Below are 22,630 nucleotides of genomic sequence, written 5' to 3' on the forward strand. Positions count from 1 at the left end.
AGCCTGGCACAGGTTCTGGCATTGAGAGAAATGGAGGAGGATGGCAGTGTCTCTTGCCAGTCTGGTTGAGAGAGTTGTGCCAGGAGTGAAAAGGGAGGAGGTGAGATGTGTGTGTGCGTGCCTGTGTGTGTGTATGTGTGTGTGAGAGAGAGAGAGTTGTTTGGGAGAACAGATTTTCTGCCAGGACCTCCTTCCCATTCCCTCTTAGGCACGGGGAGTAGAGCGACAGACGGAGAGGCATGAGGACACAAAGGAGGAAGCGCGCCATTGCCAAGACCTCAAGGAAGAAGGACAGAGAGGCTGGCAGTCCTGCCTGGCCCACAGCCAGTTTCCTGCTGAAGATGGCCAGATCCTCTTGCCTGGTCTGTATGTGTTACCATGTGGGCGTGGTGGGGGAGGGAAGGGCTTGCTTGCTGAGCTGGGATCTAGAATGGGAACGGCACCTTTCTTCAGATCCCATTTGGACCTTCCACTCTAACAAGTGAGGTGTCTGATTTTCTCCCTAGGGCCTTCCTCTCCTTCCCCTCCCTACATTCCACCCCTCTTTCATCTCTCTATCACCACCTGGGTCCTTTTGCTTGGCACCCAACCAACTAGATGCCGCCACGCTTGGCAGTGCTGCACTGGCACGTGAACAGTGTTTCAGATCCTGGCACTGCGGCAAACCCAAAGCCGCCAAACATGCTCACGACCGCCACTTGGCGGCAGTGAGAGAGGGGGCGGCATGCATCGGCGTGCCAAGCATTGGGCGGGGCTCTGTGCTGGGGAGTGGCATCAGAGGATGCCCCCATCAGCAGGGCTGAATCAGTGCTCTCCAGCCCACCCCAACTCCGCCTTCCTCCCAACTAGACAGCCACCTCCTGCTACCCTCACAGCCCCCAAAAAGGGATTTAGATGGTGCCACACTCAGGATTTGAGCAGCAATTCCAAGGGAAGCTAAAGCACAGAAGGACAAGGGCACACCCGAGGCTCCAGGCCAGTGGACTATATACCTCTTTGGTCAGTAAGGATAGAAAAAATTCTAGGAGGGTAAAATTATATCCTAGAGAGAGGCCAGCCAACTATGTTGTCACAAAGATGGTGGCAGAAGAGATTGGAAGGGAAGAAGTAGGAAGGAGAGACCCTCTCTTGCTGTTGGGTGGTGGGTGATTTGTACCTGTATATATTTTATACTTCTCTGTGCCTTGTGATTGGCTGAGCTGTGGTTGAGAAGAACCAGTTCTTTCTCCCTTATTAAAAGTCTTGTATTCAATAATGGTCCTAGAAAGATGGAAATGTGCTCTAGGTCTAGAGAGATATGCAGGTGTTAGGAAGACAAAGGCACCTTGGACTTGTCCTTCCAGAAAGACTGTTCAAGGAGATTTTGTGTTTAGGAATTTCTCAATGGCACCCCAATTAGAGTTGGATAAATTTCTGTATCTTTAAAATCCATGCCTGGAAGGGAGACCACAGATCAACAATTAGCCCTCCTAGTAGAGAGGAAGGCCCCCAGGAGCAGAATCCCCAGCATCTGTGGTGCCACAGACCAGCCCTACGCCTCCAGAGGCAGTACCATCGGCAGTCCCACAAAACTGGATGTTGGGTCTCCATCTGGAAGAACTTCTAGCAGGTTAGGCTTTCCTTGCTTCCTGGGTAGCCAGAGACTGTGGGGCAGTAACTAAGAATATCTTTGGGTAGAAGAATCGGCTTTGGGTGATGTCGGAGTAGGCTGGGTAGCTCTGATGGGAGATAGAACCTGCCCAGAGGGAAGTAAAGCCATTGCTTGTCCTGGGTTGAGCTGCTTGGAGCTGGGAGAGTTCTGATTTCAGCATCTCTAGAAGTGGAACGAAGCTTCAGAGGAAGCGAGGTGGTTTCCACAGCAGAGGGAAAAGCAGTGAGGCAATCAGCCAAGGGGACGAGTGGACAATGTTTATAGCTTTTCTCCTGTTCCATAGTAACCAACATAAACAGGAGACACAGATTTCCAAAATGTTGGGAGTTGGGGGCGAGGTCAGGGTAATGAAGAAGACCATCTGAGGTGATGCTAGGCCACTGTGTGGTAACCCTGGGTGCTGGAGAGCTGGGGACGGGTCACAGATGTGTATGGGTCTGAGTAGTCTAAATCAATGTTTCTCAAACTCCAGAGAGTGCAGATTCACCAGGAGTTTCTAATTCAGTGGGCTGCAGTATGGTCCAGGAATATGAATTTTAAACAAGCACTCAAGTAACTTGACACAGGGGGATGAAACTTTGAGAAACACTATTCTAAGAGATGGGAGGCACCTTGTAGGGCAGTTGATCTAGTCTGGATTTTCCATGCCTTTTACATCTTTCTTCCTCCCCAACCATAGACATTTCTTAATGCTGTCACATGTGTGTTATATGTGTTGTGGGATGTGTGTATGTGTGTTTTAGGTGGAGGCAGGAGGAAAAGGGGGGGTGTCGTGAGGTCAAATCAGGCAGATTTAACTTGTGAGAACTATGCTCCCCATTGACAGTTATCACAGAAGCTCTTAGGGAACACTTTCAAAATTCACTCTTCTCTTCACCCCAGATTCTGATGGTTGGCTGCCCTGTGTTTCTGAAACCTCACCACTAAGAAACACTAGGTTAGGAGCATTGTCAAGAAGTTGCTGTCTGTGGTCTAGCCAGGTTGTGGCTTGATACAGGATGGGTTGTAGTTACACTTCTCTCCGGACGCAGGTCAGGGTCTGGTAGTGGAAGCAGGGTGAGCAGAGCACACGGCCTAGCCTACTGCTGATACTCAGCAGGTTGCAGATGACGCTGTCCTTTAAGCACTTGGGCTCTCCAAGAGTGAATATAGTGTAGGTCTTTTTAGTTGAGAAGACATGATGCCGGTTCAGGTATCAGGGAGAGACTGTGGATGTAGGGCAGCGCTAAGTTTCTGCTAATTACTTGTTTCGGTGTTTTAGCGTAGTTTGTGTAAGAGTTGTGTATGGTCAGGTCAGGTGCCAGATCACTTTTCATCTTCTTTCTGGTCCACTGATAATCAACTTGCTTCTCTACTGCCTTCTAGCCAGATACCTCTCCATGGCTGGGGAGCTGTAAGAAACACCAGGCTCAGACCACTGACAAGGAATAATGCCATTTATCCCCTTGCCTGTCCTTTGTGTGGAAGGCTATCCAGGTCTTCCATTTAAAGGAGAATGATGGGGTGTGTCCTCACCCAATCATACGTTCTTCCCATAAAGTGTAGTCTCTCCTAGCGAGGCGTTCCCTTATTCCCTCGGGGTCACTTCCCATCTTTGTGCAGACTTGGTGAGCCAAGGTTTAGGTTCTACAAATGGCCTCTCCTTCGCTTTTCTTTCATTTGACCTTTTCACAATGTAGCCAAGCTGTAATCCTGTAGACCCCCAGGCTGGATCTACATCTTTCTTGTTGTAGCAAGAGTGTCCTTGGTATTGGGGCATTTTTTCCTTACTCAGTCTTCAAGAAATATCATCCTCCTGGGCTTACAAGTTTCTCACTATTGCTCCTCATTGGTGGTTTGAGCTTTCCACCGCATCCTGAAGAGAAGTGCTCCCCAATACCTGTCCTTTCCTATAACATAGGGTCCCAGCCCAGCTTACCCCTGTGCTGAATGTAAATTTTCCTCAAAGTTTCTTCCTGGTTTCTCTTCTACCTCCCTCCCCTCCCTAGTGTCACATTCCAGAGGAATTTAAGGTCATTTCCCCATGGATTAATGTTCAACATTTGGTCACCTTTCCTGATACTGGTTACACTTTCTTGTTTATAAGCTTTTCCTACCTATTGTTATATGAAGAAAATTAGTATGCTTGGAAGGTGTTTCTGCTTAGGGGAGTATAGGTGATGGGTCTGTCCTTTGTGCCTATATGCCCATGGGGCCTGACCTTGCTAGCATTTGTGTGTATCCCCACAGCTCTGTGTGGTTCTGCTGCTGTTTCTAAGTGTGCTTGCTTGTTTCATTGGTGCAGTTATGTGTATAGAGCTCTATGCTTCAGGGGCAAATATGTACACAGGGGTGAATGATTGCATGAGTGAGTGTGTCCTAAAACAGATCAGGTTGGTAAATATTTGGGGAATCAGTGATCTGGTCTGTAAGCCCTGAAGGTGGTTAAGGAACATATAGAAGGGATTAAGCAGGTACGTGCTATTGTGCCTGAAACAATAGGCCTTGATTCTTGCGCATGCCTCTGTTAAGTACACTTTAGTGTGGCTAGAGGATCAGGGGAAGAACAGGTTTCATTTTGTGATCCTATCGCGGACTCTCCCCTATTTGGCCACTGAGGCTTCAGATTTTCTCATGTTTTACAGACTTTGATTTTTGTTTCTACTTGGGAATTGGATACCTTAAGTCATCCCCACCTGGACTGGTTTAGAGCAAAGACAGACAAGCTCATTTCCACCTCCTGCCTTCTGGTACTGACGCTGACAGTCAGTAGAGTGGACCAGAATTTGAATGTTTTTAAGACCCATGTATATCAGAAACCCTCAGCCTTTGCCCTAAGCTGTGGAAGACCAACCTCGGGAGCCATCGATTTAGGCTCGCTTTAGGGCTGAGGAATGTTCTATAAGATAGGCGTTGTTGTGTCAGGTTCTTGAGTTGGGCTTATTATTCCACAGGAGAAGCAACACGATTTAACCCGGGTGACTTGGCATTTACCTCTAGCATTCTGTGTAGGGCTGTGCTGACTCAGCCTTCTGTCCCCAGGACGGTCCACCACGCATCTCTGCAGCAGGAGTACTGCTGCTGAGGACTTCTGGTCTGAGAAAGGGGTTGGGGGCAGGGGGCGGGGGGGAGCGGGGAATGCTTCCAGCCACTGGGAGCATGGAATGGCATACCCTCCAGAAGCATGCTGACTGACCCGAGTCAGCAGTGAGCCAGGCTCCAAATTACGGGGTTCCTGGTAAGGACAGTTGCTCCTGTCTACAACTGTGAATGTCCCTGGTGTCTCCAGGCCAGGGTGTCTGGGTGTAAGAGAGTGTGTTCGAGGACCAGAGGAAGGATTTCTAGCTATGTTAGCTCCTGGTGAAAATACTCATGGTTCAAACTAAAGCCAACCTACCCTGGCTATAAATCCCTAAAATGTGTGACACCATACCTCTAATCATCTCATGCTAGGCGTTTGTCAAGGTTTTCTTTAAAATGTTTCCTCTTTGTCTCCTATTTTTTTGTTTTTTGTTTTCAACTTTTATACACAAGTCACATTTCCAGAAAGCACAAAGTGAAAAAGCTTTTTTCCTTATACACATGCTGCTAAGAAAATAGTTTTATACACAGAATTTTAACAAGAAAGAGAAAAGGATAGGCAGGGAGGTGTGCAAGAGATGTGCTGGGAGGTGGGGGAAAGTGGCAGCAAGAGCAAGACCACAGTAGGGCAGTCTCTCTCCTGCCTGCATTTGTAACTGGTATTTTTTGGCATCAGAATAACTAATTCCACCCCACCCTTGTTTGCTAGAGTTGGAGCTTTTAATTTTAGAAATGAATGGGATTGGAAGAGATTTATAGAACATATGGGGACTAGAAACAGCCATATTCCCTCTCCCTTCCCATCTTTTCTGCACATAAGCCACTGCTACAGTATTAACATGTTCCTAGAGTAGAATGACAGACCGGGAAGTCTAAATCTAGGGCCGGCTGAATTTGTGTGCATATGAAATGGAGAATGGGAGTGGAAGAAGCTAGAAGGGAGAAAGTTCGGAAGCAGACTACACTGAAAGGAGAGGTCTTAGGGGTAGAGCAGTAGGAGAAACTATCTGGAGGACTGGGAAAGTTTGGCAGGCTTTTCTTGGCTAAAATAAAACACCTGCTTCTCTACCCTGTGCCACTCTAGCTGGGTTTTGGGGTTGCCACACTCACCTGATGCTTACAGAGACAATTAGGATAGAGGTGGGGAACCCTCTCCCAGCTCATTTTTCTTCTACTGGCTCCCTTGGTGATATCACCCTATCAGTCACATTGTGCTTCAGTCATCTCCTTGCCCTCCTATCCCCTAGCAATCATTAGTTCCAGGCCCCCATGGGTCTCACAACAGGCCCTGACTCCTTTGGTGGTGTCCCTAGCAGCTGCTGCTTACTGGAGGGGCTGGGCTGGGCTGGGCTGGAGGGAGCAGGGGCCAGGGCAGAGGACAACGAGGAAGAACACAGATGGGAAACAAGGGTCCCAAAGACTTTAAGAAATGACCAAAAATGTGAAGGGGCCACTAGGAAGGAAAATAGGAGTAGAGGTTTGTGAAAGAAGTGAGAATGGTGGTTAGCTACACAAAAGGGAAGCATACTCGAGATTCAGAAACCAACTGCCCAGCCCTCCCACTTTCCCCGCGGCACTGCCAAGACATTTCTGGCAACACTGACTTTTCTCTCAGCTGGGAATGAGGGGATGTTACCTCTCCTGATACTCAATTCAGGGGCAAGGATGTATCCCCAGTCTCCAGGTTCCTCTCCCCATTACCAACTCCCGCCCAAGACTGGTCACAGCCAAGGCAAGGCTGCACTGCTTTTTCTCTGGGATCACCGTACCCATGTAGACTTAAAGTTATCTGATCTTCCAAAGCCAGGTGGTTTAAAGAAACCCTTAAATGGCAGGGGTGGGGGGCACAAACAGGAAAAAAACCACTTGTTTGATGGGAGTTTTTTTCAGGGTTTTTTTTTTTTTTTTTGTATTTTCCAAGTTTGTTTCTCTTTAGTTCATTCCTCTGGTATCACCATCTCTTTTGTGCACATGTGTGCGCGTGCTCTTTTTTTTGGTTGTGTGTGTGTTTGTTTTTTTTTTTTTTTTTTTTTTTTTAAAGAACTTTGGATTTGCCGTTGGTGGGCAGCGCCAGTCCCAGAGGCTGGACCCCCCACATGGCAGGGCTAGGACAAGGGGCAGGCCCACGGCTGCTGAGAGGATCTCTGTGTTTAAAGCCTTTGAGAATAAGTTACTGCAGTTCCCAGGGTGCAGGGTGGGGGTTGGCAGAGGGGTTCCAGGCCACAGCTTCCCTAGAGTCTAGGCCACAGGGGCTCCCCTGTCAGGCAGGGAGGTTAGGAGGGGTGTGCGTGTGAGCTGGGAATGCCCCCCCAACCTAAAGTTTGGTTAGTTTTGTGGGCTCCCTGCCCATCCCAGGCTCCCAACTCTGGAGCCAACTGGGTATTTGGAAAATTTGTGAGCAGTATGACGCTCTGCACAAGGGGGCGGGAAGGGAGAGTGGCAGTTTATTTTCCTTCCCCCTTTTTTGTCTTGGGTTTTCTTTTTCTTCTTTTTCTTTCTTTTTTTTTTTTTTTTTTTGGTGTTTTCTCAGTCAGTGGAACAGCATGGGAGAAGAGATATTAGTGTGTGAGTTCCTAGGAGTTAGGGGGAAACTGGGAATTCAGTGGAGAAAAGGTTGTAGGAAGATGAACCAAGGATAGATTCTGTATATGGTGGGCAGGGCAGACAGGAATGAATAATCAGGATGACTAGGTGGGGATGTGTGTCTATGAAGACAGGGCAAGGAGTTGTGGGGGACAGCTGTGTCTGGGGCGGGATTGGGGAGGAGGCAGGACTCTGCTGGAGGTGGGTGTGAAACCCACCAAGGATGGGAATTGAAAGATTCCCATGAAGTGGGCAGAGCCAAAGGTTGCAGTAAGGGATTTGAGTTCCCACCAATCACCCCTTGGGGTAAGAGAAGGAGAGCCCTGAGGCCCTCTCCTCTTCCCAATCTTGGTTTATCTGTTTATAAAGCTAGAAGTGTAGAGGTAGTAGTAGTTTTTGAGTTGGAGTCCGTGTGAGGTAATCTTGCTTCCTCTTTGGCAAAAGCCACGGCAGCCGTGGCAGCAGTGGCGGCCTTGGTGATGGTGATGGGTGGGCCCCCTGTGGGCGGGGCCGCCTTGCGCCTGTGGGCCGAGGAGCGCAGGTGGGAGGCCAGGGCTTCACGCCCACTCAGCAGCACCTCACACGCCAGGCAGTGGTAGGTGCAGATGGGCACCCGCAGTGGCGGGGGCACGGAACCCCCGGAGCCCCGCCCAAAGAAGCAGAAGGATCTCTGATGAGCCGTGGCAGGGGCCTCCCCGTCAAATGCCATCTTGCACTGGCGGCACAAGTAACGGTGGGTCACGTCCACGGTGGAGATGCCAGTGCTGCCTGTCAGGAGCTCGTCGGCCTCCCCGGCCTCCCCCTCCCCTGGAGCAGGCAGTTCAGGAGGCTTTGGAGGCGCTGTAGCTGTAGGCTCCGGGGGCTGGGGCAGTGGCTGGAGGAGGGCATTGGGGAGCAGTCCGATGAGGGTCTGAGGTATCACGGGATTCATGGGAAATAGCCCCTTCTTCATGCCATAAAGCTGTTGGAAGTAAGCCCCCTGTAACTGGGGGCCAAAGACAGCTGGCGGTGTGGCCCCCCCTGCAGGGGGCAATGGGAAGGGCAAGAATTGACCTCCCAACAGGGCTGGGACAGTGGCCTTCAATGCTTTGAGGTTCTTGAGGGCATCAGTGGAGTTGGTGGGGGCTGCAGTTGGCTTTCGCTCACCAGAGACCTTGTCACTAGAGGGCTCAGTAGGCGGGCCTGGGGTGGGGTCAGTGGTGCCTGCTGTGGTGTTGGTTTGGTCAGGCCCAGGTCTCTGAGGTAAGGGGCAGCCTGGGCCAGCAGTCTGGACCACTGTGGTAGCAGGCAAGACCGAAGTGGCGAGGCCAAGGAGGCCTGAGGAGGCTGCAGGGCCTAGGAAGATGAAAGGAGTGATGAAGGATTAGCCACCTCCAGCCTCACACTTATTCATTCCCACCACCTAGCCTCCATGCTCCCTTTCCTCCCTTCTCTCCCCCACAAGAGCCGGAAACAAAGGAAGGCCACAGGAGATTGGAGATGGGATGAGTCAAGAAGGAAAAGGAAGGAAAATGTCAGTAAAAGGAAATGCTCTCTGAAGTCCAACTCCTCCCAACCTCCCACTCACCTGAATTGAAAGGAGCTAAGCTGCCCAACGGGGGCTGGGCCAGAGCTGGGCCAGACAAGAGGACTGGGGCCAGGCGAGGCAGGGCTGGGGCAGCCCCAAGGGGCATAGAGGCAGGCAGGGCCTTGGGAGCCGGGGGTGCCTCGGGTGCTGGGGCCAAGTCATAGCACTTGCTTTCACTCTTCAGCTGGGCTCGGACTGCTTCCTTGAGCTTGGCCAGGTGCTGGCGGGAAAAGAGATGCCCTCGGCAGGAGACATAAAAATCATACTTGACGTCACAGTAGGGGCAGTCAGTGCGCTGGGCTCCCAAGGGGCCCTCACTGCTGCCCGCAGCCCCACCAGCTGCTGCCCCCTGCAGTTTGGCCTTCTTTTCCTTGGCACGAGCATTCTGGAACCAGACTTGGATAACTCTCTTGGGCAGCCCAATCTCCTCCCCCAGCACCTCGCACTCCTGCATGGTAGGGGTGCGGTAGGCTTCATAGCAGGCTTTCATGATCTTCAGCTGCAGGCTGCTCATCTGGGTCCTATAGCGCCGCTGCCCCATTCCATCTGGAACCCCAGCCCCACCTCCTGGTCCCCCACTGGTCCCTCCAGCTCCAGGAGACTCTGGTTCAGCCAGGCTGGAAGCAGATGAATCACTCAGGTCCCCTGCAGATGGACTGCAAGCCTCACTCTCTGGAGAAACTTTCGTTGGTTCCTCTGGGCTCTCGTCCTCACTGGGGCCAGGGGGAGGTGGGAGAGGTAGAGGTGGCTCTAGTGTTGGAGTGGTGGCCTCTTTCCCAGATGGCAGGAAAGGCAGGGACCCGGCAGCAGGAGTGACAGTAGAGTAAGGAAAAGCAGGTGCTTCTCTCTTTGGGGCCTCCCTCCCAGTCCCGTCATCCATCTTGCCCAACAACAGGTTGAACTTGGGGAAGGGTGCAGGGGTGGGTGTGGCGGGGGGCTTGACTGCCGGATTGGGCACTACCCCAGGGGTGCTTCGAAACTGGCCTTTCCTCTCTCGGGCCCTGGTATTCTGGAACCAGACCTGTACCACTCGCTTTTTGAGCCCCACCTCCTCAGAGATGCAGTCGAGCATCTTGCGTGTCGGGTTGGAGTCCTGCATGTACCAGCGGTACAGGATCTCCAGCTGCTCAGGCAGGATGGTGGTGCGCAGACGCTTGTCCCTGGGGGGCTCACCCTCCCCTCCACCCCCTGCTTCACTGCCTGTGGGGGACAGGCTGCCGTCCTCATGCTTCCGTTTGAGGGGTGGCCCTGGCACTGGTGGAGTACCTGCCACCAGGGGGCTTCGCTCCCCAAACACCAGCAAGGGCAGGTCTAGGAGGTGGGGGGCAGCACTGGGCTGCACAGGTGGCAGGAAATGTAGTCGGCGGTGACTGGTGAGGAGGTCCTCGCTGGGGAAAGACAAGGTGCACTGGTCACAGGTGTGGACTGGAGAAGAGGGAGGAGCCCTCCCGTCAGGCTCTTTGCCTCCTGCCTTTGTTGCCTCTGTTTGGTTCAGTTCTTCTCTGTCGGGAGGTTCTGGTGATGGGCCCTCAGGCCCTGCTGGGAGTTCCAGGCCCTGTTCCTCCTCTGCGTCTTCCTCCTCTACCTCTTCTTCCTCTTCCCCTCTCTCTGCCTCTTCCTCTTCCTCTTCAGTGGGCTGGTCGTCATAGCATTTCTTGAGGTGTCGCACCAACTCAAAAACACAGGAGAAGGTGGCATGGCAGCGCCTGCAGCCGGAGACTCCCCCAGTGCCTCCTGTGGTTGGCACGGCCCCCCCCTCGCTGGCATTTTTGCGTGCTTTCTGGCGGGCATTCTGGAACCACACTACCACCACACGGCTAGCCAGGCCCAAGAGACTTGCGAGCCGCTCCACCTCTCCATCCTTGGGGTAGGCACTGGTCTCAAAGAAAGACTGCAGGGCTTGGGTCTGGAACTCTGTGAACTTGGTTCTAGAGAACCGGCGGCCTGCAGGTACTAGGGGAGGAAGATTCCCTCTGGAGCTGTCTTCCTCCTCTGGGGCCCTGCGTCCTCCTGCCCGGTTTCGATCCTCAGGCGGACGACACCCGCCTGCCTCAGGCTCTGGCACCAGGAAGGGTGGACCAAGTTGGGGAGCAGGTGAATCCAGAGACCCATCAGGAGGTTTGGAGTGTTCTGCGGGAGGTGGGTATAGGCTATCATAGCTCTTTCGAAACTGAGCAGCGTAACGGCTTAGAGCCTCAAAGGGCAGAAAGCGGCGGTGGACATGCTCCTCGTGTGTCTTGAGGATGAGCATATTGGAGAAGAGTTTCCCACAAGCCCCGCAGGCCAACTTGTCCCCACCTCCCAGGGCCTCTGGTGGGGGTGGGGTGGGAGGAGGGGGCACAGCCTGCTTCCCTTCATTGTATTGGATCACCAGCTCAAAGCCAAAGTTTTCTAGAAGGGCTTTGGCTGCAGTGCGGGCTGCCTCGTTGGGCGTTTGTTGGGAGGGTGATGCTGGCCCTGCCTCAGTTCCCTCTTCAGCCATGGGGGGCCGCTCCCACTCCCGCTCAGCCAGCTCAGCCTTTGGGGGTGGGGGTGGGGGAGGAAGGGTGGCACCTGGCAGGGACAGCAGGGGCGCAGGCCCAGCTAGTGCCAGCTTGGGTCCCACCTTGAGGTCATGGAGGTAGAAGGGCAGGAGCAGCTGCTGCTGCTGGAGCTTCAGCAGTGATTCGGGCACGAGAGGGAAGGGGGGCAGGACTGGTGGGGTGAAGAGGGGGGCCGGGAATCGGTGCAGGTCCAAGGGAGGGGGAGGAGGGGACAGGAAAGGTAATCCAGATATAAAGCCGCTGGGGTCGGGGCCCTTCTTCTCAGTGCCCACCTCCCCCTCAGTCTCGCCTTCTTTGGGCTCTTCTTGGCCACGCTCTGGCCCCTCAGCCTTGGCATCAGTCTTGGCCCCCCGGGAGCGAGTCTGGTGCAGAACAGAGCGCATGTGGATCTCCAGGGTGGAGCTCTGGTTGTAAGAGACTCGACAGACTGTGCACTTAAAGGGCTTGTCTGTGGCAGCAGCAGAGGCAGGTGTGGTGCCAGCCTCTCCCCGGGCAGGGCAAGAGGGGTCAATGGCAGCCTTCTTCATCTTGTGCAGGTGGGAGACTGAGTTATAATGAACCAGGAGGATATTCTTCTGCGTGAAGGACTCCTTACACACAGTGCACTTATAGGGCCGAGCAGGGTCGAGAAACTTGTCCAGGGCAAAGTTGGTGGTCTTCCGATAGGTCAGAGGGTGGCGAGAGTCAGCTGCAGCCGGCTCTGCAGGGCGGGGCTCCCCAATAGTCCCCTCTTCCTCCTCAGCCATGGGGGGTGGAGGAGCCATTTCTTCAGCCTGGGCATCAGGCCGAGGTGCCGGAGATGGGGCTGGAGAGGGGAGTTGGTCAGGGCTTCCTGTGGGCTTGTCTGGGGCCTCAGCTGAGGGCAGAGAAGGCTCAGGAAGAGGATCAGGACTGGCTTCTGGGATCAGGCAAGGGCCTTCTAGGGGAGAGAAGGGGTTGCAATGAGAAGGGAACTTTAAGTCAGACTCCACCCACTCAACATCTAGGGCAGCTGATCCTTGCCTCAGTTGCCTTCAGACCTTTTTGGTCTGTGGAGCCCAGGTCCTTTCCTGCCATCTTGGGAGGTTTGCCATCCCCTTCCTTACCTGCTGCCTGGTCTCTGCTGGGTGCAGGCTCTGGCTCAGGAGCTGGGGGCTCTGGGCCATCCCCCAGAGGGCTTAGAGTGGGCCCAGGCAGCACTTTGGTCGTAAAGGTCATCTCTACAGTTGTGGCCTATAATGGAAGAAATCCTTGGGACTTCTCCCCCTACCCCCCCCCCCCCCCACACACCTCCCGCTCCCCACCCCTTGGCTACTCCTGTGCCTGTGCCCAGCCCCTTTCCATGGCTCTAGTCTCCTCTCTGGACAAACCTCCCATCTAACTTCTGCTTCTCTCACAGAGGAGAGGGCCTGGGCTGCACCTCTCCCATCTGGCAGACTGGGCCTGCTGTTGAACAGCTTTTCTTAGGACCCAGTGGAAGTTAAAGAAATGCTTAGCTTCCTCACAGGCAAGTAGAGACAGCTAGCTAAGCCTCACTCTGAGGTTCTCTCTAACTCTACAATCCACCCTCAAATCTCTGAAATGCTATTTCCTTCACCAACACCCTCCCCCCAATACACACACTTGCCCAACACCTCTGCCTCCCCTCCTGCCCGGCCCTAGCAGGGCCTCCTGGATGGGCCCTCACACAGCCTGTACTCACCACAAGCAGCAGTTTCTCAACGCACTCAGGCACCACGTTGTGAAGGTGGCTAAGATGGAAGTGCAGGGCAGGCCGGCCCACCAACTGCTCCTGGCACAGTGGGCACCTGTACTTGGGCTGCACTGCATGCTGGGAGAGTGCATGAACCCTCACCTGGTCGGACTCTGGGCTCAGGAAGCTGCAGTATGGACAGCAGTATACCTGGGGGCACATGGGTGGTGGAGGGGGTGTCAGGGAAGGGTGGGACCCACTAACACTCAGACTTTGGGCTCCTGGACACAGCACAGTTCGTCACTCTCAATTCAGAAGGAATAAGCCCAATAGGAAGGCATCACCATGGACCCAGCCACAGTCCTGAAAGCTGGCTCCTCCCTCATTTCCCATAGAGTGAGACAAAGGCCTAGGTTAGGGCGCCACCTTGCCTTCCTTTGTCTGGCCCTCTCCCTCCACCCTGGCCTCTCTGTCTTTCCTTCATTTGTTTTTCCCTGTCTCTACTGCCCTACTCAGTTCCCCAGCTGACAGTAAGGCCCTGTACCTACCTCCCACGGATTTAGTTTTCTTTTCTTACCCACCCCCACACTCCCTGCATCTTCTCCCTGAAATGGCTCCCCTTCCCTCTGACACTTCCTGGACCCAGAGGCTCCCTCATCCCTGCCCGCTCCCTGCCCACTCGGCCTCCCCAGCATCCCTGAACTAAGGTAGGGGCCCTCCCTACCTTTCTGCTCTGAAGGCGGCTCATTCTCCTTCAGAGGCACAGCGGCTCCCACTTTCTTTTCCTTCCTTCCTTCCTTTTTTTTCTTCCCTTACTAATGTAAACAAACACCATAGCTCCCCCAGTGGCTCCAGAAAATTCTGGCCTGGCTCTGTTGGTGCATTCCTGCCCACACTTCTGGAGGGTGGGGCCAAGGAGGCCCCTGCTTCCACCTTAGTCACCTGACTCCCTGACCTCCAGCCTGCTTTTGTCTCTCTGGCTCACTTCCTCTCCTGCTCCCTGCACCAGGGGTCCAGACTCCTGTGCCAGGGAGGGGACAGCCATAAAGGAAAGGTATCTAGAAGCTCATAATAATGCACATAGGCCTAGGGAGCAGACACATGGAGTAGGTCTGCTGAAGAGGACAGGAGTTAGGAAGACAGGAAGCTGCGGCGACATAAGCCATTACTGCAGCAGTTTGCAGGAAGGCAGTCGTAAAAAATACTGCATATTGCAGTTTAGTTTGGAGAGCCTTGAGGCACAGGATGGCACCTCAAAACAAAGGCTGGGAGTCCCCTCAGAATCAACACTTTCAGGCCACAGAGCTAAACTGCTGAGGTCTGCGTAGATCAGGCAGAGGCCTAAGTCCTGGAGACTTAGAGATATGCAGGGCTTGCTGTCCTTGTGACTCATCTGAGTTGGTGCCTCTATCCTCAGGAAGGAGGTGCCAGGACAGTTCCATCCAGGCTCAGGGCCTTCTGTAGGAGACGAACTTTCATGTTTAGCTGTCTCTCTGCTCTGTTTTAACAGGACTAAAGAGCTAACTGGATGGCATCTAGTTTTTTGTTGCCTCTCTTTATTTCTTCACTACTTTCCTCCATCCTCTCTCCACCTACTTCCAATCTCTCTTCACCTTTCCCTCCTGCCATCTCTTCCTGTCATCTTCCTCAGTGCTCCACCCCTGGGGGCCAGCTCTGCCCCCTGTTGGTGCTGAACATACATAGCTGGACTTAGGTGGAATTTCTAAAATGTTGTATTCTTAGTGAAACAAATCACAATCACGAAAAAATTAGGTCTACCTTTGGTCTGAAATCTCTGTCCTGTAAAGCTCTGCTGATTAGAATTTCAGCCTTTAGAACATGACTGGAGTAAAACTAGACCCCCCCTCAGCTCTTCCCAGTTACCCCAGTTCTGACCGTGGTCTGGTTGGTACTGTCTCCAGGAGGGCCAGTCTTGTTCTGTGCCTCTTCAGAAGCTGAGGATGAAAGGAGAGGAGATTAAGAGATTGACAGCCCTCCCTCTTCCTTTCACAGACCCTCAGCCCTTAAGTGGCATCTTATTTGTAGCAAGGAGCTTCCAGGGTAGGGCACTGGGCTCTGGGGAAAGGGAAAAAGGGCAGGAAAGTACAGAGCTAAACTGAGTTCAGCAAGCGGAGGCTCGGCAGGGCTGACCCCAGGTTAGTGCGATAGCCAGGTTGGGGTCCTCAAAGAGACTAGAAGCACCTAGCCTTCTGTGCCTCTGCCTCCTTTTCCTCTGATGAGCCCTGTCTTTTGATCGCTTTGACTCTTCTATCACAGGAGGCCTTGTTGGGTGTCTGGATTACTCCAAGGTCTCATGAGCATCTAAGAATGTATGAGGAATGGAGAATGGGGAGGGCAAGGGATGGAGGGAAGTGAACTAGAACAACTCACCCAGTTGTTCTGTCTTGTTCTGGGCATCTTTTTCAGGGGCGAGTGGCTCAGCTAAGGGGGTGACAGGAGCCTTCCCTATGTAGAATGAGAGGAGAGTCAGCTCATAAGGATGAAGCATCAGGAAAGGGAGGATATACGGCAGAGAAAGGAGGTCAAACAGCCACACACTGAAGGAGAAAATAGATGAATAGATCAACAGGCAGGGGAGAACAAAAAGAGCTACAGAGGACGAGGGGGAAAATCATAGTGTTCGAACTGGTAGGGCCTTAGAAATCATCTCTGTGAGTCTGGCCTCTGTCACTTAAAGATGAGCAAACAAGTCCAGCAGTAGGTGACAGAAACAGGACCAAACTCGCTTCCCTGTCTTGACTGATCCTGGAAGCAGGAAGCAGGAAGCAGGGAGCCAACAAACTTAGTGGGAGGGGCACTGAAGAAGGATGGTGAGGTTGAATGGAAGCAGCTGTGGTGAGCGGGAGGCAGCAGGTCTAACTGGGAGAGGAGATTACCACTCAAGTAAGAATTGACAGATGTGTAGGAATTTATTTTCGGTGGCGGCCTAATTAAAGTGTTAAAGTTCCTTAACTCCATTCAGCCTTGCGCCAGGATCGTTAGCTATTGATCTGGGCCCCTCCGGCACTTAACTCCAGCCAGCATATTGGCAATTCAATTAGCACCAGTCAATGCTTCCTGTTCCTGGTTCCTGCTGCCCGTGCTGTGCCCTCACCCTTGCCTATCACTGGCCTCTCTGTAGCCTGGGTGCCTGTGCCCACCTCTGACAGCCCCTTCTCGGCCCTTCTCCTGCACCCTCTGGATCAGTGGCATCTGGTGGACACTTCCCAGTTTCTGCTGGTACAACCTGAGCTGCCAAAGGAGGGACCCTCAGCCCAGCCTTCTGCCTGAAGACCTTGTAGGAGACAGGAAGAGACTAGGGAGCTCGTCAGGGCCTTCCCTTTCCTGCTGCCTTCACGCCATGCCCACAGCCCCCATCAACTTCCTGTATGTCCTGGCCCATTCTTTTCTATCTTTCTGCCTCTCCTTCTTGACCAGCCTTCCTCCCGCCCCACCACCCCCACTCACTGTTGCTAAGACACTAGTTACAACTTGGAATCACTGGGTGATTCCTCTTCACCTCCCTTCCTGTCCTGTTCTCCACCCAGCAAAGTCCCTACCCTTCTCTGCCTCCTCCCTCCCGCAGCCTCTTGGCATCCCCACTGTTCCTGAAACCCAGTTTTATCACTCCTTCACAGCTCCTTTCCACTTGCAGTCGCATGCCCACAGACCCGTTCCTCCTTCCTTGTATCATTTTCCCATCATCCCCTGGCTGCCCCGCCCCGCTGGCTGCCCTCCCTGCCCAGCCCGTCCCATCTAGACCCCTCTTCCTCACCGAGAGTCCGGAGCTGCCCATGGCTGAAGCTCAGGATGCTCTGAAGAGCTGAGAGCCCTTCCTCAGCTGCCGGGCCACTCTGTAGCAGCTGCAGGCGCCGCTGGGCCTGGGCATCTTGGTGGGCCGGTGCACGCAGGTGCTGCAGCACAGCCAGGCGGGAGGGCGTCTCCCAGGCACACAGTAGGCAGCGGAACAGCCCCAGCTCTGCCCCTGCTGTCACCCCCTCCATCTCCAGCAAAAACTGGAAAAACAGAGACACAGGGGACTCCTCTGCTTTCCCCAAGGGAGCCTGACCAGTAGCACCCCCACCTCCCAGCCCTTCCACCCTCTTGAGTCTGTTTTCCCTCCTAAGGCCATCTGAGTATTACCGCCTTTGCTCCACAATCTCCTTTACTTCCTCCTATTGATCCTAGACTCCCTCCTCGTTAGTGAATGGAATCTGATTCCGTTCTTGAACTTTTGGTGACAAGATGGACCGAGCAGAGACGGACCCCTCCCTCTTTCCCCAAACACCAGAAAACCTGAATAAAGTATTAGATTCACTTTGTCAGAGTCCAGCATCCTTTGGTCTCTTTCTCCATGTCTGTCTCCAAACTGTATTAACCCTGGTGCATACGTGCCTTTTTCTCCAATCCTGCCACCATGGGTTTTCCCATCATTTTTTCCACTCTGTATCTCCACCCCCATCTCCTCTACTCTCTCTCCAGAGGCTCTCTGCTCTGCCCTCCTGCCCCTCTCACCTTATAGACCTGGCTGTTTTCTTCATGGGCTGCACCCCGGGCGTGCAGCTGCATCTTCTCCTTGCTGTTGGACTCAAAGTCACAAATGTTGCAGCGCAAGTGCAGTGGGGGGACAGACCCATAAGGAGCCCCATCTCCCGGGGGCACAGGGGAGGGGGTGCCTGTGGCCCCACCTCCCTCTCTCAGGTGGGCTGCCAGCTGGTACTTCTGAGCATGTTTGTCAGTCTTGAGGTGGAGCTGGAAGTTGGCCTTGAGCTGTGTGCCATAGCAGCAGAGCTTGCAGCGGTGGGTGTCACCGGCCACCTCCTTCCATTCAGCCTCTGGGAGGCTGCGGCCCATGCTGCAGTGATAGAGCAACAGCTCCAGGTTGTCCGTGCTGAAGGCCTGGCACACGAGGCAGCGGAACACCTTCAGGGAAGGGCTGTCATCTGGGGGTGGTGAGGTGGGCAGGCCATCGGACAAGGAGCCTAAGAGCTGACTTTGAGGCAGGTGGGCATCCGGGGAAAGGCTGCCAGGGGCTAGGAGACAAAGACAGATTAGTGGCCCAAGGAATGGGGCAGGGTCAGTTTGCTCTATGGGAATGTGGGTGGTCGGTAAATGAGGTTAGGCTGAGAGAGCTGGGGGGTACCTAACTGGGGGGGCTGGCCCTTGGGAGAGAGCAGTGAATCGACTTTGGCCCTGGGAGCAGGGGGGAGGAAGGGAGAAGGAGCAGAGCCCAGGATGCTTACCAGGTGTGGGGAACTTGCGGGCAGGTGCTCCAAGGGGGTGGAAGCCGTTGAGAAGCAGCTGGGCTTCCAGGGGCTTGTCTGGCCTCAGCCCAGGGCCAGGCAAGGGAGCCTGGGGCTGCCCCAAGGCCTGTGGCCCGAAGTACTGGAAGAGTTCAGGAGGGGTGGTCGGGGCAGCCCCTGCTGAGGGAGGGGGGCCTGGCCCCACCAGCCCAGGTGGCAGGCCCAGCGGCAGCCCCTGGTGGAGCATGAGAACATTCTGCATGTGCTTCTCAGAGGTCATGTGGATGCGTAGGTTGCGAGAGATATTGGTCTCGTAGCTGCACACTTTGCACTGCCAGGAAGATTTGGTCTTGGGCTCCTTGTCCCCTGCGGAAGGAGGGAGTGATGCCTCTGGGGGACTTCCCTGCCCGCCAGGCCCCGCCTGGAAGCCCTGCAGGTTGGCCAGGTGCTTGTCAGACTGCATGTGGATGCTGAGGTTGCCTTTGGTGGTGGTGGAGTAGTTGCAGACATCACAGCGGTAGGGCTTGTAGCCACAGCTATAGCTCTCTCCGCGTGCGAGGCGGGGGTGGGCCCCCCCAGCGCTGCAGTAGCTGCAGTGACTGTTGCTCTCAGGGTGCTTCTCCCGCATGTGCACGTCCAGGGTCTGCTGGTACTTGTAGTGCCAGTTGCACTTGGGACACTTGAGTGTCTTGCAGGAGTTACGCGAGTGTAACAGAGACATGTGGCTGGACAGGCTGAGGCCCTGGAAGGCTGCAGGGGCCGGAGTGTAGTCATCAGCTAGGCGGTAGGGCTGGGGTGGGTCACTGGGGTCTTCGGGGGAGCCCACTGGGACGGGGAGAGTGCCCCCATCCTTGGAGGTGGGTGAGCTTTGGTCGAGTGGGGGGCAGAGCCCTCTATCCTCTTCTTGCTCCTCGGGGAACCAATCCGGCCCTGCCTCGCCTGCTGCCATTGGCAATTCTTTGGCTTGGGTTGGGCTGGGGTCCCAGGTGGCTGGGGTTGTGGGTGAGGAAGGTGGACTGAGCGCCATGACTTCTTCCATGGGCAGGACAAGGGCCTGGGCTTCTGTCTCAGGGGGACCATCCTCGGTCTGGGCTATACTGGCCTCCAGTTTCACTGTGCTGCTGTTGTCAAGGGGTCTTTCTAAAGGGGGACAAGCAGGCGGTTTTGGTTCCAGAAAGCTTAGGAGGGCCATGCAGCCCTCGTCCCCCTCTTGGAGCACGGCCGGGTTGCCTGGCAGGCCCTGGTGTTGAGCAGGGGTGAGCTTCACCCCATGAAACTGTGTGTGACCCATAAAGGCCTCGGGCTGGCTGAAACCCAGGCGGCACATGAGGCAGAGCCAGAACAGTGCCCTGTGGTCTCCCCCGCTGTTCCCCATGGGGCCATCTTTGGGATCTCCGGGTGGGTTTGGAGCCAGCTGATAGCTCCAGAAGGCTCCATCCCTTCCCTCACAGGTGGCCGGAGATGGCACTGAGGTATTGTGGGACAGAATTTGGTCAGAAGAGCTAAAGCCTTGGGTTGGGTCAAAGCCATGTTGGATGTGAAGGGCAGTGAGGTGTGCAGGGTGTGGGTGGGGTAGGCTGGGCTCTTCCTTGATGCCCCCCTTGCCCCAGGGGAAGCCCTTTGGTAACAGGAGTTCACTGCCACCTGGCAGGGACAGCTTGGCCACTAGGCAGGCCTCACCACCACCAGCTGTGAAGAATAAATGGTTGCTTAGGTCCACAGGAGGGAGCCCTCCTTCCTCCTCCTGCTCCTTGTTCTCTTCTACCTCCAGGTCCTTTGCTGGGAAGCCACCACAGCTGGGCTCTTCTTGGGGCTCCCCAATCTCCTTTGGTGGGACGAGGCCACAGCCTGACTCCAGGGGCTGTACCCCTCGCTCTGAGGGCCTCATGCTCTCAGAGGTAGAGGGGGCAGCAGGGGCATCTTTGGTGACAGGATCAGAGGGGGTGCGAGGGGAGGTGTCCGGAGGTGGGAACAGGGCATTGTGCCCAGGGGAGGGGGTGGTGCCAGCAGTAGAGGCTGAGTTAAGGGTGGCCATGGCAGACGGAGGAGTGCTGGGGGTTCATTTCAGCGTGACAGCCAGTACCCTGCAGGGGAAACACGGAGAGAGCAGGCAGAGAGAAACACGCTGTCAGGCAGACACCAGCTAGGCAGGTGACTCCCCTGATATTTTGGCCCCACCCCCTTCTCTGAGTTCCAGACTCAAGTACCCATTTGCCAACTTGAAGCTTCACTTACTTTCTAACAGGCTTCAAACTGAATATCCAAAATCAGAACTCTTTATTTCTCTCCTGAATTTATTCTTCCCCATCTTTCCTATCTCAGAATTTGGTACTACCATTTATCTGGTTGCTTAGGCCAAAAACCTAATTTTTTCTTGCTCTCACCCATATGGAATTTGACAGCAACCTCTCAAACATGGGTCACATCCCTCTTTCTTCGTCTCCACCAGCACCAACGTCATCTCTTTCCTGAGCTAATACAACAGCTTCCACCGCTGCCCCTACAATCCAGTTTCCTCCCACCTAGCAGCCAGAATGAGCTTTCATTTAATTCTCAATTATGAAAAATGTCAAACATATATAAAAGTAGACCAGATAAAATAAGGAACACCTTTGTACTCATCACCCCTGTCAGCAGTCACCAACTCACGGGCAATCTTGTTCCAGCTATATCCTCACCCACTCTCCCCTTTTCCTGTGTTGTTTTAAAGCAAATTTTAGGCATCATAAAGAATCGTCTTTTAAAATGTAAGTCATACTACATTCTGCTTAAAAACCCATCAATGATTTCCCACTGCACTATGAGTAAAATCCAAACTCCTTTCCCTGATCCGAAAAAGGATATGATCTGACACCTGCCTGCCTGCCTGCCTGCCTGCCTGCCTGTTCTCCACACCTCTGCCTGGCTGCCTAGCTGCAGCCCATTTGTCTTCTTTCCATTCCTCAAATACACCAACTTCATTCCTACTTTAGAGCCTTGCCTAAGCTGTTTACTGTGCCCGGAATGCTCTTCCCAGAGACCTCTGCCTGGTGGCTCCTCATTCAGGTCTCTGCTTAAATACTGCCTCTTCCAACAGGCCATCTCTCTCTACCGAAGCTAAATTTAAGCCCCAGGGGTTACTTTCTTAGCGATTTACTACTACCTGATAGTTCTTGGTTTACTTATTTCTCCCTCCTAGAAGGTAAGTTCTATGAGAGCAGGAACTCTGTCTGCTTTATTTATTGCTCTATCCTTAGGACTGACAAAGATGCCTGCCACACCATTAATACGTTACCTATTGAATAAATGAGCTCTGGGAAAGACTCTCAAATTTCTCCAGCCCTGAAGTGGTATTTTCCCTAAGTCAGAGAGGCTACAGTGAAATTTTATTATTGGCCTGTAGGCCCCATGCTGCTCACAGGTACCTTCCAGACCCAACTCTGGTCACAAGCATGTGGAATTGGGAGCTTCCCTGGCCAGCTGAAAGACGACAGCTTTTATGTGATTAACCTCCTCCTATTGCTATTGTGACAAAAGGTAAACAATAGCAATAATATTAGTGATAGCTATTAAGGTGCATATACCATGGTAGGTTCTGGCACTGCTGAATGCTTTACAGCAATTATCTCATTTAATCTTACAACAACCTTATTTTACAGATGAGGTAGTCAAGACACAGAGAGGTTGAGTGAGCTGCTGATGGTCACACAGCTCCAAGGTGGTGAAACTAGAAAAGGACTGGTAGGGCAGAGCTATACCCCAAAGCTGTGGCCTGGGCTTTTCCATCCAATCAGACTGTCTCTTAGACACAGTACAGGCAAAATGCGTCTCCAAATGTCTAGAAATCAGGATTCCTGGGCTCCCCCCTAGCTGACTAGCAGTACCAAGCCTCCCATGCTGCTCCCAACCTTTTTATCTTGACCCTCCCCGCCCCCCCCCCAAACTCACCAGTTCTTCATGCCTCACCATCCCCATACTTCTCCCAATGTCCCAGGTGGCCTACAACCTCTCCAGTTCTTAGTATCAGCAGATCTCTGATAATTAAACCTTTAGTGCTCAGGATAGAGTGCTTCAGGGGAGGGATGTGGGGAATGGCCTCTACTTGGGCTACCTCTAGCTCTCACCTCCAGACTCCTGGATTTGGAATGGATTCTTGGTCTGGCCCCACCCAGCCCGCAGGCCCCATTCCTGCTTCCCTCCTCCTCCTGGGGGGGCTAGCCAGGCGTGAAGTCAAAGCCATTAAGGCTCCAAGAGGGGCTCCACCAGCATGGTAATGAAAATGCAAATCAGCACCTGGGCAAGGGGTGGAGGGGATGGTGCGGTAGGGATTAG

At 53.7% G+C, this 22,630-nt stretch overlaps 1 protein-coding gene across 6 annotated transcripts in view; it reads right to left on the reverse strand.

Annotated features, from left to right (window-relative positions):
- Nucleotides 1–6,621: 6,621 nt before the first annotated feature.
- The window catches only part of ZFHX2 (zinc finger homeobox 2), a 28,481-nt gene continuing 12,472 nt past the window's right edge, over nt 6,622–22,630 (reverse strand). For 4 of the 6 annotated variants that reach the window (XM_011372826.2, XM_023538158.1, XM_023538157.1 and 1 more), the window contains exons 2-10: nt 18,320–20,403; nt 17,592–18,109; nt 16,852–17,092; nt 15,468–15,542; nt 14,973–15,031; nt 13,086–13,286; nt 12,490–12,616; nt 8,862–12,323; nt 6,622–8,629 (exon numbers count right to left, since the gene is read on the reverse strand). In XM_011372826.2, coding sequence (XP_011371128.1) covers nt 7,656–8,629; nt 8,862–12,323; nt 12,490–12,616; nt 13,086–13,286; nt 14,973–15,031; nt 15,468–15,542; nt 16,852–17,092; nt 17,592–18,109; nt 18,320–20,354 — 7,692 coding nt within the window. In that variant the 5' untranslated portion in view covers nt 20,355–20,403 and the 3' untranslated portion in view covers nt 6,622–7,655. Of the gene's footprint in view, nt 8,630–8,861; nt 12,324–12,489; nt 12,617–13,085; nt 13,287–14,972; nt 15,032–15,467; nt 15,543–16,851; nt 17,093–17,591; nt 18,110–18,319; nt 20,404–20,554; nt 21,183–22,630 lie in introns of those variants that run through there. The other 2 variants (XM_011372828.2, XM_023538156.1) reach the window with 2 other exon arrangements.

Source organism: Pteropus vampyrus, unplaced genomic scaffold (genome assembly GCF_000151845.1).
Source record: "Pteropus vampyrus isolate Shadow unplaced genomic scaffold, Pvam_2.0 Scaffold213, whole genome shotgun sequence".
NCBI lineage: Eukaryota > Metazoa > Chordata > Mammalia > Chiroptera > Pteropodidae > Pteropus > Pteropus vampyrus.